This window comes from Ostrinia nubilalis, chromosome 9, assembly GCF_963855985.1.
Source record: "Ostrinia nubilalis chromosome 9, ilOstNubi1.1, whole genome shotgun sequence".
Classification (NCBI taxonomy): domain Eukaryota; kingdom Metazoa; phylum Arthropoda; class Insecta; order Lepidoptera; family Crambidae; genus Ostrinia; species Ostrinia nubilalis.
This window is the reverse complement of record NC_087096.1, coordinates 1,157,729-1,176,076: the sequence shown is the minus strand read 5'-3', so window position 1 is coordinate 1,176,076 and position 18,348 is coordinate 1,157,729. Positions and strand designations below refer to the sequence as shown.

At 40.3% G+C, this 18,348-nt stretch overlaps 1 protein-coding gene across 1 annotated transcript; it reads right to left on the bottom strand.

Moving 5' to 3' along the window:
* Positions 1 to 14,899: 14,899 nt before the first annotated feature.
* LOC135074896 (ecdysone oxidase-like) lies at positions 14,900 to 18,231 on the bottom strand. Its single transcript, XM_063969271.1, has 3 exons — positions 18,109 to 18,231; positions 16,534 to 16,667; positions 14,900 to 16,453 (listed from the first exon to the last, which is right to left on the bottom strand). Exons 1-3 carry the CDS (start codon positions 18,224 to 18,226, stop codon positions 15,386 to 15,388), a joined length of 1,320 nt encoding a protein of 439 aa, XP_063825341.1. The 5' UTR covers positions 18,227 to 18,231; the 3' UTR covers positions 14,900 to 15,385.
* Between the last annotated feature and the right edge of the window lie 117 nt (positions 18,232 to 18,348).

Below are 18,348 nucleotides of genomic sequence, written 5' to 3'. Positions count from 1 at the left end.
CCGAGTTTGATTTAAAACTGTCTGTCACTGAGATGAGAATACATCAGCAGGTAGTAGAAGTGTGCTAGAAGGTACTTTTTAATTTCATAGAGTAGTCCTTTATGATAAACCCAGCTGAAGCCGCAGCGAAAGCAGACGTACATGATTCTTTCTTTTCCAAACATTGTACTGATTATGATTGGTATGGTTTCTGCCAAAATTTATGGCCGGGTATACTGTATTACATGGGTCATACTTAGGCAAGGGAATAAACGAGCAAGAATGATCCTTTTCCATAATTTTAACAATACAAATGACAGATTAATTGAGCGATAAGAGAATTCGTTAGGCGACTTGCCAGCCTTATGGATCATTTCCAAAGTTAAGAGGCGAGGCGACTTGCGAGGTTCTTCTCACTCAGTGTGGTCATTGTCAAGACCATGGACTTCATGGTGATCAGATCAAATGCAAGTGCTTTACGAGGGTCCATTTTGGCTATTTCTTTAGCTTAGTCATCTCTCTTAGCGTTAGTTCTTTCGTTTCAGCCGAAAGACGTCCTGCGCCGCTCGCATCCAGGCACTTCCCCAAATAGTCGGTCCACCTAGTAGGAAGCCTGCCCACGCTACGTCTTCCGGCTCATGGTTGCCACTCAAAAATTTTACTGCCCCAGCGGCCATCAGCTCTACGAGATATTATTATGGGCCCCACCCACTGCCACTTGATTTTAGCGATTCTGTGGGCTATGTCAGTCACTTTGTCCTCCTGCGTCTTTCGTCCGCAATTATTAGCGTAGTAGGAATCAATCTTCTACTTTGAACTTGAGGAGGGTAAGCGGAAATATGGCGGTCAACTCCTCAGATAGTCAAGTATAAAGATGTCCAGAAGCAGCACACGAAAAGATGCAAAATGAGCCCTCTCAAATCACATGGGAAGGTTTGGAAGCACAGCACCTAGAATGGCGGGAGATTGTGTTGTATAGAGGCGAGTCCGCGAATTCAACGAGCAGCGCACAACTGAACTCAACGCAAAACGCGATGATGTAAATGCCGTCCATCTGCCGCCATTCACCATAATTATGTTGGCGGCGGGTTACTCTCAATGTGCGAGGAGTTTAGGTACCGCGAAGATCGGCTATATGTAAGCCATCTTCGGGCGCACCAGCGCCGCTAAGACAGCTAAGTCGAAGTGGTCACTATGACCGAAATCGATCGAATGAATCATCATCGAGACTTGGAGCTATGCCTGCCATAGGAATCAAAGGCAGGCATAGCTCCAAGTCTCGGATCAAGTCCAATGCTTGATCTTATTTTTTTTTATTGAATTGTAGATTTTTTGGATTATCCGTGTCAATGGGTTTAAATAAACCGGCTTGTCATGTAGCAAAGGTCTGAGATTTTTCTTGTCAGTTCGCACTCATGTAGTCCGGTAACCGGACCTAATAAGCGGAGAACACTTTGAGGGAGGTATTTTGTTGCCTTCCAGAGGTTGTGGTTCCCATTTGCAATCCGAGACATATTTGCCAATCTCTGTGTGAGTGATTCGCTTAAAGAATAGTCCAATAGTGTGGGTTATCTGCCAGACGAAGGCAGGGATTTTTTTCTTGACAGCAAGAGGGACCGGCGCCTCTCGCGATCAATTATTTACTAGACCAAGCAGTAACTTGAATAATGTACTTGATTAACTGTTAATATAGTTAGTATTAAGTTACTCAATCCATTTATTAGTATATCAACGGCATTAAGTTCGCCTTGTGTATCAATTTATATGGCATTAAAGAATAAATATTATAGTTAGTTCTTCTGTTATATGGTTTACTGATGGGTCAAAAATGGGCCCTAACGTAGGCTTTGGCGTGTATGGAGAGCAGCCAAAGCTTAGGCTATCTCAAATCCTGGGTAAATTTGTCTCTATCTTTTAGGCAGAAGTCTACGCCATTATTGAATGTGCGGAAGCTAACCTGCGAAAAAATTATGCCAACCACATAATTTACATTAACTCAGACAGTCAGGTAGCGCTGATGGCCTTAAACTTCAACTTAATCACCTCAAATTTGGTAGAAAACTGTATGAGTCGACTGAATACACTAGGAAAACGTAACAGAGTAACGCTGAGATGGGTTCCAGGTCACGCGGGAATCGTGGACAGTGAAAATGCCAACGAACTGGCCAGAGCGGGAGCGGAGGGAACACAATATGGTCCAGAACCCTTTTGTGGCATTCCCAAAAGTCTCGCTCGAATGACCCTGGAGAACATCTATTTAAACAAATCCTTTAAGACATGGTCAGACACGCCAGGATTAACTCATTCTAAAGCTTTTATAAAATGCTCTATGACCGAAAATGCTCAAAGCAGATCATAGGACTGAGTAGGATCAAAATGCGCATCTTAGTTCGAGCCTTCACTGGACACTGCAGCTTAAACAAGCACTTGTCCACTATGGGACTGTCCGAATCAAGAACGTGCAGGATGTGCCAAGAGGCAGATGAAACGCCACTACACATTCTCACGGACTGCGGACCTTTGATGCGCAAGCGGAGCTTACACCTGGGCAAACACATCCTAAGCCCACAAGATGTAAAAAATATCGCCCCCCAAAAGATACTGCAATTCCTAATGGATGCAGGAGTCAGGACTCGGAGGCAAACTGTAAGGAAAATAGCGGCGATCACAATAGATCGGTACCGGTCGCAGTGATACTAGGACTTAATTGAACTAGAATAGCCGCTCAACTTAATAAAAAAATAGTTTTTCTGCGTTTGAAACACATTAGTACCTACAGTATAGGAGAGGAATAAATTGCAAATAGTTTGTACAGTATCAGTATCGGCGCGCCGACAGCTGGTCGTCGGCGGCGGCGGCGTGAAAAAATTCGCGGCGGCGGCGGCGCGCCGGCGTGGCGCCCACCTCTAAACTGGATAGGTTTCGAGTCCCGATCCTGGAGGCGGACCGACATTGTGGCGTTTTTGTACAAACCCCTCAACACTTCGATATATCGATAGTCAATTTGGCACCTTTGGAGAGACTGTAGCACTGCCCAGGTCTCGACCGAATCGAAGGCTTTCTCATAATCCACAAACGCCAGGCAAAGTGGTTGATTACACTCCTCGGTCTTCTGTATAATCTGCCTTAGCGTATGTATGTGGTCTATGGTACTAAAGCCTTTTCGGAAACCGGCTTGTTCGGGAGGCTGGAAGTCGTCGAGCCTGCGAGCGAGACGATTCGTAATGACTCTTGAAAACAGCTTGTAGACATGGCTCAGAAGTGAGATGGGTCTATAAATTCTTCAACAAGGTTTTGTCACCTTTTTTGAAGAAGAGAATACTTTTCCCCACCGCCAACAGGAGGCGTGTCGTAAGAGGCGACAAACTCCTGTAGCACCGGACGGGCAGCAGCGTCTGCGTGCGAAACCAAGAAAAAAACTGCGATCGCCAACCCGCCTGCCAAGCGTGGCGATTAGGGCAAAACTCTCCAAATGGTGGCACAAACAAAAAAACGGCCCCTAGTCCCCGGCGGCCCCACTATCCCGGACCACGGTAGCGGTCACGGTAACGGTGGGGCAAGGGGTGCGAAGAATCCCCGGGGGATGCCAGGCTACCAACACCGACGACCTCTGGCCCTGGCAACCTATAACGCTCGCACACTGCGTACAGACGTGAAGTTAATGGAACTCGAGGAAGAACTGAGCAGGTTACGGTGGGATATCGTAGGATTATGTGAGGTCCGAAGAGAGGGGGAGGACATCATAACTCTCAAATCCGGAAACCTGCTCTATTTCCGGGAGGGCGACCAGCAGTCCCAGGGTGGTGTCGGGTTTATCGTCCACAAGTCCCTTGTCAACAACGTGGTCCAGATCGAGAGTGTTTCGGCGAGGGTAGTGTACCTGATACTCAGAATCACCAAACGGTATTCGCTGAAGGTCATACAGGTATACGCACCGACCACGGAACACCCCGACGACGAAGTGGAGACCATGTATGAGGATATTTCCAGAGCCATACATAGCTCCCGGTCCCATTTTACCGTTGTGATGGGGGACTTCAACGCGAAGCTGGGTAAACGAAGCGATAATGAGCTGAAAGTGGGGCAATTTGGGTACGGAGAGAGGAACGCACGTGGCCAACTGCTGGCTGGCTTTATGGAGAAGGAGGGCCTCTTTATGATGAACTCCTTCTTCAGAAAGCCAAAACAGCGAAAGTGGACATGGCTGCATCCCAATGGCGTTACAAAAAATGAGATAGACTTCATCTTGTCGACGAAGAAGCATATATTCAATGATGTCTCTGTGATCAATTCGGTCAAAATCCTGTTTTGACCGAATTGATCACAGAGACATCATTGCATATCAGACCCAAGCTCGAGAGATGTCGACTGATGAAGTCTACGCTCCGTCCAGCGCCCATCCAACTCCAAAACCTCAAAAGCTTTCAGCTCGAGTTGCCAAATCGTTTCGAATGCCTAGGAGACTGCGAAAATGTGGACGAATACAATGACAGGTTCGTGGAAATTGTCCAAACGACTGGGTCTAAGTTCTTTAAAGCCCGTCGTTCAAAAGGAACCAAAAAGATCTCTGACCTCACCAATCAACTCATGGAAGAGAGACGGAACTTGGTTCTGCAGTCCTCTGAAGATGCTACTCAGTATCGGTGCCTTAACAGGCAGATCTCCAAGTCTTTGACTCGCGACCTACACCAATTTAATACAGACCGTATTAAAGAGGCGATTGAGCGAAACAAGGGCTCTAAAGTGTTCGCAAGAGATTTGTCTGTTGGGCAAAGTCAACTGACCAAGCTGAAGACAGAGGATGGCGGAGCCATTTCGTCGGGGCCGGAGATATTGGAAGAGGTCGAGAAGTTCTACGGACAATTATACACGTCACAAATCTAGCCGAAGACCCAAGAGCTAGACTGACCCGACACTATACCGAAGATATCCCGGACGTCAGTCTGTACGAGATTAGAATGGCTCTCAAACAGCTGAAGAACAACAAGGCACCGGGTGATGATGGAATTACGGCTGAGCTTTTGAAGGCAGGCGGAACGCCGGTACTAAGGGCTCTTCAGAAGCTGTTCAATTCCGTCATCCTCGAAGGAAAAACGCCTACGACATGGCACAGAAGTCCTAATATACCTAAGTCTTGTTTATTTTGTAACATGTATATTTGTATATTTTAAAAATGGTTCTAGATGGGATTATTATTATTCCTAAAATACCATTATTTGGTTTGAACAGGAACAATAAAGGAAACTTGGCTATTGAAAACTTTGAACAAACAAGTGATAAAATTTTATGAATATTTAGAATGGAGTTTACTAAAATATCACAGAAACTTCTTTGCGGATAAAGTAACATTTAAATATTCTGTTTTGTCATCAACTTTTGAAATGGTGATTTCTCAAGAATCCAAGGTTATTTATCAGAAAGTAGGTGTACCTAGTCTACAACTCTTGTCTAATTTATAATACTCTCAATACAACGCCTGATGCATAAAAAACCTAGTTAAACACAAAAAAAAAATGCAGGTTTCCAATGTATTTTCAGTTTTGATATTATATTTTAAGTGGTATTAAGCTTCAGGTATTTTATAGTAATCGTTCTAGATTTTTGTGTTTCAATCAATATAGTATATTATTCGTTGAAAAAACCTTTTTGGGATGCTAAGAATATAAAAATGTGAAGCAACAGGCACTTACTATCTGCTCCGTTGAGTCCTCGATAGAAGATTCGCATTTTTCTTCACTGCACTTAAATTATTTAAAGTACGAGTAACAATTTAATACACAGAAAGAACTAAACGAAGCTTTGGAATCTAAAACAGCCTATATACGCCATATCTATGCACCGAAAGCTAACTCAACCAACATCCAACATTTTTTGACAACATTTTCACTATAAATTTATCACTATTATGGGATTTTGCAACAAAACACTTTTCTAGGTAAACCGGTATTTACCCTCCCAACGTTTCAACTCGGTTGCACGAGTCGTAGTCGCGGGCAGACTGAAGAGATGCGGCGTCGTCTGCTCGGGCGCGATGAGTTTTCTTTACCCACCCGCATTTGCACAATATTTTCGTCCGTGGTACAGTCAGTCTGACAAACTACACTAACAGTGTCTGGGTTTCTTTTAGACTGCCTAGGACGCGATTTGCACTTCGTTATCACCGGATTCCACGCTGATATACTTTTTAATTTCAATGGCTTTTACGTATTAACCTAACATGGTAATATGCCCATCAGTTGAGAGGATTTTTGGGTCTAGAAGTTCCATCCAGTGATTAACTTCCGAAGTTTATCTTTATAAAAATGTTTTGTTGCAAAATCCCGTAGCAGTGTTAATTTTTTTATTGACAACTAAGTAAAATAAAATCATAGGTACTAGCCACAAGTTTTAAGAGGTTTGCCTTGCGTGTAACTAGTAGGTAGTCTATTGGCAATTTTTTCTTAAAATAGTTGCTAAATTTTTCACATGTAAAACTTTTTTAGGAGTCAGGTAGGGATGTATGAGAACAAGAGTGTGCATGGATACATTGACTCATTTAGCCAAAATCTACAGCTACTAAAGAAATTAAAAATTAATGTCGGTTTTGGTGACTGAAATGGGAAGATCCGTCTCGATTTATCGTACGAAGTGAAATATTTCAGGCTGTAATTTTAATTGACCAAAGCTGGGACAGTCGTTCCGCTGGATATAGCGTCGAAATAGCAATTTAAACGAGCATTTTAAACAATTGGCGCCATAAATCTACCCGCTTTACAGCCGTCTTTGTGGGTAGTAAAGTAAGAGCTTGGAGTAAGAGGCATCAAAAATTGTCTCTGAAAAGTGCTTTTCAAAAAATCAAAATCAAAATTATCTTTGTTTGTATAGACTAATTAAATTAGTACCTACTTATAAATCATCAAATGCTCTCAAGGATTACACAGAGTAAATACAAATGTAGTAGGTCATCTTCATAGAAACGCACCGAGCGCGGTTTGTATGACCTACTCATTTGTATTTACTCTGCTATACATGTCTCATTCTTTTTTTGCCCTACCAGCGCTTCGAGACAAACATTTGGAAAGTGCTGAGAAGAAGCGCCGCAACAAACTCAGTCACCACTGTCTGCCGGTTTATTTTGTTATAAGAATTAATGTTATGATTAAAATTCGTTAGTTCGGTTACTTTAAAAGAAATATGGGCTCACTGCTACCATTATTAAGCATTAAGAATCTAGCCAGCTGTTAAGTTACTCAATCATTTAATTACATTTCACAATGTGAACAATTTGTTACAAAAACATAACCCTCTATCTGACGCAGTCGGATAAGAACATAGTTTTGATCACCGCGGCACCGTGAACTCTGTCGAGCTGCGGGCACAACAACAAATGGAGGAGCAATCGAGAAGAGGAACATTAATTGATCTGATGAACAAAAGTTAAGTCGAGTGCGTTAAAAATATATGAAGATATAAGTTCTTGAAAGTTTCCGCTAGAGGCGCTGTACAATCCGTCATACATTTAATCTCACCTTGTTACGTAGTCGACATCGAATGCGTTTGAAGTAAACTCACACTACACCCTCTGATGAAAAAAGTTAATTTTAAAGCACCCAGATCACACTGATCAAGCCGGCTAAAGGCCAGAGGCGTTGAGAAAATAAATCTAGTCATGAAGATGTGATTATTTAGGGCAAAGACAAGCTAAGACACTTGGCCTCATTTTCTAAAGACGTATTTTAATATTCATAGCGAGTTGTCCTAAAATTGGATACTTTACAAGATGTCACAAAAATGTTTTCAAGAGTTTCCATTATGATAATATTTTGATAAGTTACTAGAAGTTCATTTCCTGAATAATTGACTGCCATCGTTCCTGGAACACAATATTGTTTTATGGCCGTAATTAAAATATTAATCAGCAGTGGACCTGTGGCTGAAACGATGATGATGAGAATTAAAACGAAGTCATTTTAATAGGATAAAGAGAGATACAGGGTTGATAATATGAAAATGTTTGTAGCATCCATTAAATTAGTGTTTTTAGACACAAAATCTCGCGTGGAAAGTCGCAGGCAACAGCCACTAATAGGCTAGTTTCCTAAAAAACTTTTAGTTCGTTAATTACATTATCAAAATATATTGGACACGTATATTTTTATTTGTCAATCAAACAAGTAATTACGATGTTACGATTACGATACGTTAAAGTTCCGCGTGACGTCACAAAGTGATACATTTTTTAGCACACCTTGACGTTTCTTTTATACTTTGGCGCGCTGTATCTGTTTCAATTTTCATTAGTTTACGTGTCGAATATTTTTTGACAAATTAACTGACGGACTAATTCAAACTCTTGCTGTTTTACCCACAGGAAACATCCCTATTACACTATTCTGGTCGATATTTGGCTTGACAGTAATTAAAGAAGCCCACACAAGGACTATGGAATTCCTAAGAACCCCCGGATTCCCGGAACGAAATAACTTGCCCTGATGAGATACCGAAAAGGCTACAAAGCGGCTAAAGGAGGGGCTTTTTATAATAATTGGATCTTTCGAAATTGAGTAAATCTGACCCTTATTGAAGAAACTGGCCGTACATTATTTTATTGTCCTTTTTTGTTTTGTGCAAAATGGATGTTAGACCTAATTCAATTTTTTATCAGTCGTGTGTATTATAGTGTAATAGGGATGATGACTGGGTGGGTAATGAAATCGAAATTCTATTTAGTCCGTCAGACAGATAATTAGAAAATATTAGACTCATATTTTTTTTCCATAATCGAATAATTACAGTATTATATTGAGTTGAAATGTCGCGTGACGTCACTTTTGAGTAAAAATTCTACACAAGCGTGACGTATCGCACCATTTCAACTCGATGTAGCACTGTTATTATTTAATTATGAAAGAAAATAAAAAATATTATGAGTCTGATATTTTCTAATTATCTGTCTGACGGACAAATAATTGAAATTTTGTCATCTAGCCTATTGTGTTGAGCCTGTGGTTGACCTTCCTGCCAGAATGTAAGGTAGTTATTTTTTAAAATCACAAATGCTTACTAAAAAGAAATACTTTCTATTGGTAAAAATTGTATAAAAATCGAGACAGCCTACCTAGTTCCTGGGAACGCATAGAAAAAACACAAACTCAGTGCATCTGTCATCAGTGCATCAAGGGTATAAATAAATGTAGGGATGATGATACTTGACAAATGAACGGAGTCCTTTTGGGAAGTGCAAAAATGAATTAACAAAACTCTTTTGTAGATTTTATCTAAATGTCAACGCGGGTTGTCCATCTCTGTCGACCCCTGTCACGCCGACGAGTTAATGTTTCGCAATCGGGGATTGACTCGGCCATTTATAATGCAGGGGCACTTGTAACTAGGGTTGCCAGGTCCAAAAATAAAAAAGCCGGACTCTGTGCTTCATTTGGCCGGACATCTTACCCTAAAAGCCGGACATATGACGGGACAATTACTGTCATAGCTCACGAGTGAATACTATCGGTTTCCCAAAATGATACGTGCGCTTCATAATAATCTGTGGCTCGACTTTTGCCTGGCGTCGACAGCCACATAAAAAGCCGGACAGGCCGGACAACACAATATTTGGACACGACCGTAAAAAGCCTAACATGTCCGGCTAAAGCCGGATACCTGACAACCCTACTTGCAACGGGAGATAGGCCCGGAACTGACGAAGGTCCAGTTTTATACAATTATGATGTATTTCTTTTGTTTCGGGTATCGGACGAAAACAACAGAGGTGTGATTTTCAAAACGCCATCTATGATGTCGCCTGATAGATTGTTTATTGTTTGAAACGAACCAACGACCGAAGACCTAGGTGAACAGAAAACCTCATAAAGCTTGCAGGAAAGCGCTAAATGCAGGTCGTTGCCAACCGGCCAACTGCAAATCATTGGGGGAGGCCTATATTCAGCAGTGGACGTCCTGTGGCTGAAATGATGATGATGGAGGCCTTATAATCTGCGATGATACAATTAAAATCACGGGAACGAATCAATTATGAAACTGTGTAACTAAATTAATCACTGCCTCCCGTCCTAACCCGAACTTTCTAATTTAACCCGTTCAGCGATCGACACACGTCAATCCGCGCCTAACCGAATCCGTAATTGTGCCTCACGCTTGGGAAATTTAAACTGCCTACCCACAAATAAAACGGATGCAGTAGGTAGAATGGGCTGACTTTTTTGTAATAGTTGGAAACTTAATTTCCGTGCTTTAAAGCGATTTAGTGAAAAATATTATTGGCAGGTAGTTGCTAATTGCTCATAAGATAGGCCCCCTTAATTGATATTTATTGTCCGTGGTGCATAATCTTTTCTTAAAGGTTTTAAACCTTTGTTTGTCACCTGTCATCCGCTTTGCAATGGAGGGAAGTCGAACCTTAATTTCGAACTTCTCCTATGTTCTTCTGATTAATTTCGTTGCGGGTCCAATGACAGTTTAACTTTCCCCCGGGACAAACTTGACCTTCATTGGTTGGGTTTTTGTGGCGGTCCATCTGAAGATCCTGGCTACACAGGAGTTGCAGTGGTGGGAACGAGAGGTGGGAATAGTCCCGAAGAAATTTAATTATGTTAAAGACTTACTTAATCTGTATGGTTTTGCAACTTTGGATTTTGCAAGAGAATAGAGCTAAATTGATAACAATGTTTTTTATGCAGCTTAAGGCAGAAGAAAGTGTTTGACTTTCTAGGATGGTACATTATCTGCTCTGTAACTGTAGTAAGTGCCTATTCACTCTCGTCTTGAAAGGGCCTGGATTATATTATTAAGGGACTCAAGAAAAAAGTTCACCTGATGACAGGAGAAAAGCATTAACTCGATTACCTACATCTTAGGAATAATGATGAAATCACAATGTTGAATGACTGTCAAATGCCTCAATATCATGCTGATAATTAACATAGGTGATAGTACATAATTTGTGTATTAGTTTTTACACGTTTCATTCCCTACTGATTGCGATTGCTGTGTACCTTTGTGTTCTATGGTAGGTTAATTTATATCTGTTCACATAATATCCAGAATGCCGGAAACGTAATCTAATCGATTGGAACTGTGCATTTAATGATTAGGTACAAATTAATTAAAGGGATTAATTTAGAGGTAAAATTGTTTGTAAATTATGTGGTAAACCATAAAACATGCATAAAATACTTCATAATAGTAAACAGGCACATTGATAAAAAAGTAAAAACAAATGTCATACATAATTATTTTAATGTACTGTACGTTATAATTTAGGCCAGATGCTGTAATAAAACTTTGTGTTATGTCTCCTATTGTTTTATACTATGTAAGTTTATTATCTATGTTCCTCAACAACCCATATTGTGGGCTTCCTTGATCATGTCAGCCGCTTTCTCAGCGATCATGATGGAGGGCGCGTTGGTGTTCCCACTGGTGATGTAAGGCATGATGCTGGAGTCCACCACCCTCAGTCTGTTCACCCCGAGCACGCGCAGCCGGCTGTCCACCACGGAGCCCATCGCGCAAGAACCAACGAAGTGGAACCCTGAACTGATCATGCACTGCACGTAACACTTCCAGTACGCTCGGCTCCCTTCCGCAAAATTCTGACAACTTGGCAACGATATCAGCTCAGCTCCAACACTCTTCATATAACTCGTATTTGCAATCCGACCTATGTCTTGTACATTGCTCACTAAGTTTTCCAAATCGTCTTCCACAGCAAACGGTCGGACACTAATCGATGGATTCTCTTTCGGATCCAAACTCTTTAGTGAGATTACACCCCGTGATTTAGGTTTCACGTTTTGGATTCCTATATACACAACTTTACTACCTCTTAATTTATTATAAAAATACTCACAGATTTTATTTTGATAATGAAACATTATACAATTTGAAACAAAGGTTTGATCATTGATATTTAAAGGTAGAACCTGGAAATCAGGCGATCGTTCTGATGCATTAAGCGTCAAAAATCCGGTTGGCAAAATAGAAGTTACAGTGTAAGGATTTACAGGCATTGATGTTGGACTTTCTGGAATGCGAATCAGTAATAATGTGATGTGGTGGTTTTGTAAATTTTCTCCTACCGGAAGATCTACTATTACTTTTGTACCTAAACTTTGCAGTTGTTCTTTTGGGCCAATTCCAGATAGCAACAGCAGCTGCGGACTGTTTACAGATCCTGCTGAAATTATAATTTCTTTTCTTGCATAAATTGTAAAGGTATTATTGTCATGATCAGTCACTACAACGCCTGTTGCAGTATTTCCACTAAATTTCACTTTTGTTGCGAGGGTATTCTTTAAAACGTATAGATTAGGGCGATTTTTGATGGGAGACAAAAATGCGTTGGCTGTGCTTTGACGAAGACCGCTTGCAAATGTCACCAATTGGTCACAGAATCCTATATTGTCATTTCCATTTATGTCTCGAACGACCTTGTATCCCATTTCTTGAAAAACTTCTTTGAATATTTCTGAATCACTATTATTGACCTTGGTGACGGCAAGATATCCCTGAGTGCCATGGAATTTTCCATCAGCAGAATTCAGAATATCGGCATCTTCAAGTCGTTCACTTTTCATAAAATATCGAAGTACATTAGAGTAGTTCCATGACGGATCGTTTACAACTCTGGCCCATAAGTTGAAATTTTCGGGATGTCCACGAACATAATACATTCCGTTGATACTGCTGCAGCCGCCCAACGTTTTGCCTTGGTGCGCGCGGTACCTGTACTCTGCTAGACATGGAAATGCTTCTTGATCTTTATCTGAAGTATAAGTCCAATCTACGTGTGAATCTAAAAGGTAAGGGGCTAAACCTGCAATCTTAAGAAAGTAGAAATTATTTCTATTTGATTCGCGGTTTGATAAAACTTTACTAAATGATTTAATTATTATCTTACATTGGACTCTATGGGCGGGTCGGGGCCTGCCTCTATCAGCAGCACCGTCACCCTCGGGTCCTCCGTGAGCCTGTTGGCCAGCACGCTGCCTGCTGAGCCCGCGCCCACGATCACAAAGTCAAATGTTGCTCCATCTATAAAATTAGTGAGTAATTTATTGTATTTCCTTTGTATACAATCTCTATCACCCTGTAGTAGTTTTCTAGCATTTTTTTAAATCTTCTGATGGATGTCATTCAATTAACACATTTGTTATTACATCATCGCCAACGTCATCACTAGCTTTCAACAGACCACTGCTGGATTTATGCCTTTCCCAGAACCCTTTTATTTTTCGCATTAGTCTCTAACCCACTTATTACAAAAAGTTAGACTCGGTTTGAACCCTGTTTTATATTGACATTTAGTATGGAATTGTCACTTTAATCCAGAGTTCGTCCCGGGTTTAACTTTTTTGTAATAAGGCCCTTATAGTTGTGTTAAATATTTAAGTAAGTATTTATGACTTTTTCATGAAGCACGGAAACTGTGTAGGTAATAAGGAAATAAAATATGATTGGGAAGATCAGACAGGATAGATCCTTACCTCGTATGCCAGAATCTGATTGTGGATATCTGAAAGCGGTAAGCTGCAACTCTGCCAGCGTCGACAAGGCATATTGTATTCTCGCGATGTTTGCCAAAAACGCGTCCAAGAACATTTTTATATGCCAAAAAAATTAATTATTACCAACTATCCTATCAAATTACATTTAACAAGGTAGGTACCTACATATATTTATCATTTACTTGTGAATTGTATGAAACAATTGAAAGCCATAAGAAGGTACCTACTTAAAGAAGTTAATGCACCATTAAAATCTATACTAATATATGAGCAATGAAGGTACCGTCTGTTTGTTAAACATCCGAACCTAAAATTCTAAACTTATTTTCATTAATTTGATATAGGTAAGTAGTGATAGGTCGAAATTGGGAGAAGGAAGGTGAAATGCAAAGTTTGTCCAAGGAACTAATAACTAATTTCATCATCAAGTGTGTTTGCTTAGAAATTATGATTGATTTGCGCCCATGTTTTGATCGGGTGTGTAAATTCTGTGACAGAATTTTGATCGGGTGTCGCTGGGTGAAAATTCTGTGAGGGTACCCACTTCGGGTGAAGCCGAGGACATAAGTAATATAAACGTGAATCGTGATACAAAAGGAGTCATTAATCATTTAATAGGTTAATGAATAACTATCTTGGCTAACGTGCAGTTTAAGTTTTTTATTATTGGGCTTAACCCGAAGGTAAACTGGTAGACACGTGTTAAATAGATAAGTAGGTAACTAGATTATTAACTTAATTTTAAGTGATTAATTGAGTGTAAACAGTACTTAGGCGGGTCGTTACATTCCCTCTAATATGGTCGAGTGAAGCGATGGCTGGTTCACTCGTCATGTCTGTGAACAGGCGCTGCTTTCGGGGACTGGTCAATCCAAGTTATTCAAATTTATGTATGCGAGTCATTTCTACTAGTACCTTAATATGTTAGTCTAGATATTAGCACGTCACTACCTTGTTTAATATACCACGCAATCTTGTATACCCATTCTTATGATACACCATACAAGAATGCATGGTAAATTCAGTGAACTGCTCCTGAATCGAATGTACCTACTACTACTATTTCTATTTATTTATATTAACCGGAAGACAGTGGTGACTGAGTTTGTTGCGGCGCTTCTTCTCAGCACTTGCCAAATGTTGGTCTCGAAGCGCTGGTAGGGTAAAAAGATTATGAGACATATAGAGGCTCCTTAAGAGCAAAATGACGATTTGTAAGAACTATTTATTAGTCTAAACAAATAAAGAAATTTTGACTTTGACTTTGACTTTGACTTACTATTTAAAATTTAGTTACCAATTTATCTACATAACACGTGTAAATCAGCCTTTAAGTTCGCCTTATGTATCAATTTATATGGCATTAAAGATTACATAAATAAATAATTCCGTATAGCAAAATAACAGTCAAATAAACAAGAAAAATTTATGAACATCATGGGTAGCTAATTCATGTTACATGAGACATAATATCAAAATGGTGGAAACATTTGCTTTACAATTCGCGTAATTTTCTAAACTTTTAACTTCTCCAAACACACATATTATTATCTTCCTTGATCATGTCAGCTCCTTTCTCAGCGACCATGATGGTGGGCGCCATTGTGTTCCCGCTGGTGATGTAGGGCATAACGCTGGAGTCCACCACGCGCAGCCTCTCCACGCCGCGCGAACCCTGTACTGATCATACACCGCGCGTAACACGTCCAGTACTCTCGGCTCCCCACCTCAAAGTCCTCACAACTCGGCAAAGTCACCAGCTCTGCTCCAATGCTCTTCAAATAAGTAGTATTAGCAATCCGACCTATATTTTGTACATAGCTCACTATATTTTCCAAATCTTCTTCTTCAGTATACGGACGGACACTAATCGATGGACTCTCTTTTGGATCCAAACTCTATGAAATCACCCCCCGTGATTTAGGTTTGACATCTGTGATTCCCATGTACACAACTTTATGACCTTTCACTTTATTATAAAAGTGTTCACTGATTTGATCATTATAATTGAACATTATGCAATCAGAAACGACTCCTTGATCGTTGATAACTTGTGCAAGAACTTGGAAATCAGGTGATGTTGCTGTTGCATTCAGCGACACATGTCCGGTCGCCAAAGAAGAAGTGTAAGCATAAGGATTTACAGAAGTTGACTCATCTAGATCTGGTAACTTAAGTACTAAGAATACAACATGATGATTTTGCAAATTTTCTCCAACGGGAAGATCTTCAATTACTTCTATATCTAAACTCTCCAACTGCTCGCTTGGGCCGATTCCCGACAGTAACAGCAGCTGTGGACTACCGACGGATCCAGCCGAAAGTATAACTTCTTTGTTTGCGTTTATGGTAATAGTATTATTATCATTATCGGTCACTACAACGCCTGTTGCAGTTTTATCATTTATTACCACCTTTGTTGCGAGGGTATTTTTTAAAATGTGTAGATTAGGGCGATTTTTGATGGGAGATAGAAATGCGACGGCAGTACTTTGACGAAGACCGCTTGCAAATGTTATCAGTTGCTCACTGAATCCTATAATATTGGCCTTCCCATTTATATCTCGAACAAACTTGTATCCCATTTCCCGGAAAACGCCTTTGAATTTTTCTGTATAAGTATTATTAACTTTGGTGACCCCTATATATCCGTTAGTGCCGTGGAACTTTCCGTCTCTAGAACGAAGGATGCTGAGATCTTCAAGACGTTCGCTCTTTTTGAAATATCGTAGTACGTTATTGTAGTTCCAAGACGAATCATTTACGGTTCTGGCCCATAAGTTGAAATTTTCTGGATGTCCCCGCACATAATACATTCCGTTGATGCTGCTGCTGCCTCCCAACACTTTTCCTTGATGTGCGCGGTATCTGTTGTCGGCTAGACATGGAAATGCGTCTTCATCTTCATCTATAGTGTAGCTCCAATCTAGGTTTGAGTTTATTACATATTTGGCCAAACCTGGAACCTGGAAATTGTGTGGGTAAATCACCAGATTGTTTGGTATGAAATAAAAATGTACATAACTGTAGTAGGTATATATCTTACATTAGATTCCATAGGCGGGTCGGGACCAATCTCTACCAGCAGGATTGACACATTGGGGTCTTCCGTGAGCCTGTTGGCCAGCACGCTGCCTGCCGTGCCCCCGTCCACGATCACGAAGTCAAACGACGCTCCATCTGTCATTGTTGTTGATATTTTTATAAGATTAGGGAAAAAATTAGGTCACATAAAACAAAAGAATACAGGGTATGGTTAGTAAAACAACGTCCATCTCAGGGGTGGTAGTACACTACAAGAAAAATATAAAATTTTTACCATTACCACAGAATAATAATAAGTACTACCACAGAATAATAATAAGTACTACGTACAGAAGTTTTACTTCGCGAAGGTATTTAAAAAAATGTATGCTCAATGTCATTAACAATATGGTGTAATTTAGCCTGTCTCAAGAGTCAAGCACCATTTTGTTGACAAACGTCAGTGATCGGCACTGCGCCGAAGCTATAGGGCTGACTTCGGTAAAATGATGTGACGTGAGGTGCCAAACTGCGGAAAATGGCTGAGGAAATACATGATTTAGCATGAATTATCATGAATAATATTAACTACTTATTTATCTCTCAGTGTCTTGAGGCAACTTAAAAAAGTACATTCTGTGTTTTTATTATTATTTAGGCAGTTAAAAACTGCACAGTATTTAGTTTCTTCCATCATACACAAGAATACGCGTGCGTGAGTCAATGTTCGCTCGTATGTGAGGCCTTGTCGAATAGTATCCTGTAGGTGCGCCATCGTGCGTGTTTTGTTTTCGATGTAAACTCGCGGAGATGAACAGGCCTGGTACTACGTACAGAAGTTTTACTTCGCGATGGTATTTAAAAAAATGTATTCAATGTCATTAACAATATGGTGTAATTTAGCTTGTCTTAAGAGTCAAGCACCATTTTGTTGACAAACGTCAGTGATCGGTACTGCGCCGAAGCTATAGGGCTGACTTCGGTAAAATGATGTGACGTGAGGTGCCAAACTGCAGAAAATGGCGGAGGAAATACATGATTTAGCATGAATTATCATGAATAATATTAACTACTTATTTACCTCTCAGTGTCTTCAGCCAACTTAAAAAAGTACATTCTGTGTTTTTATTATTATTTAGGCAGTTAAATACTGCACAGTATTCAGTACACCATTTTCTTCATTTTTTTCCATCATACACAAGAATACGCATGCGTGAGTCAATGTTCGCTCGTATGTGAGACCTTGTCGAATAGTACTCCTGTAGGGGGCCATCGTGCGTGTTTTGTTTTCGATGTAAACTCGCGGAGATGAACAGTCCTGCTATTACTTTCTTAGTAAGAAACCTTATTCACCCTCGCGTACCCTGCTACACCACCGAGCACAATACATGCGGCCACCGTCCCAGCAGAGCCGGGGGACTGACCGATAGTTCGCCCGCATAATAATACCATTTTCCTGATTTCATAGATTTTTCCATGATAATTTTAAGGTATTTTTTTTTATATTTTTTTGACATGAGTGTCGTGTATTCTACCACTTCTGAGATGGGCGTTTACAAAATCACACCTGTATAAGAGTAACAGAAGGAAAGCTTACCTTGTAAACCAGATTCTGACTGTGGATATCTGAAACTGGTGGGGTGTATTCCATCTGCTATCGTCGACAGAGCACATTGTATTCTCACCAAGTTCTCCAAGAATGTATCCAAAAACATTGTGAAAAATAACAGACTCCTAAAATTAGAAAATAGAGTTTATATACGAGTAAGTCTGAGCGTCATTCAATTTCAATTAAAAAAATACGATTTAGATAAAATACGACAGTTTTATGTTAATA

What these genes read in the sequence shown, in the direction of transcription:
- LOC135074896 (XM_063969271.1), bottom strand. Translation starts at nt 18,226, where the DNA reads ATGTTTTTGGATACATTCTTGGAGAACTTGGTGAGAATACAATGTGCT. An exon ending in GTCAGAATCTGGTTTACAAG is followed by an intron (nt 16,668 to 18,108) that starts GTAAGCTTTCCT and finishes CAACAATGACAG; the next exon opens with ATGGAGCGTCGTTTGACTTC. An exon ending in ACCCGCCTATGGAATCTAAT is followed by an intron (nt 16,454 to 16,533) that starts GTAAGATATATA and finishes CACAATTTCCAG; the next exon opens with GTTCCAGGTTTGGCCAAATA.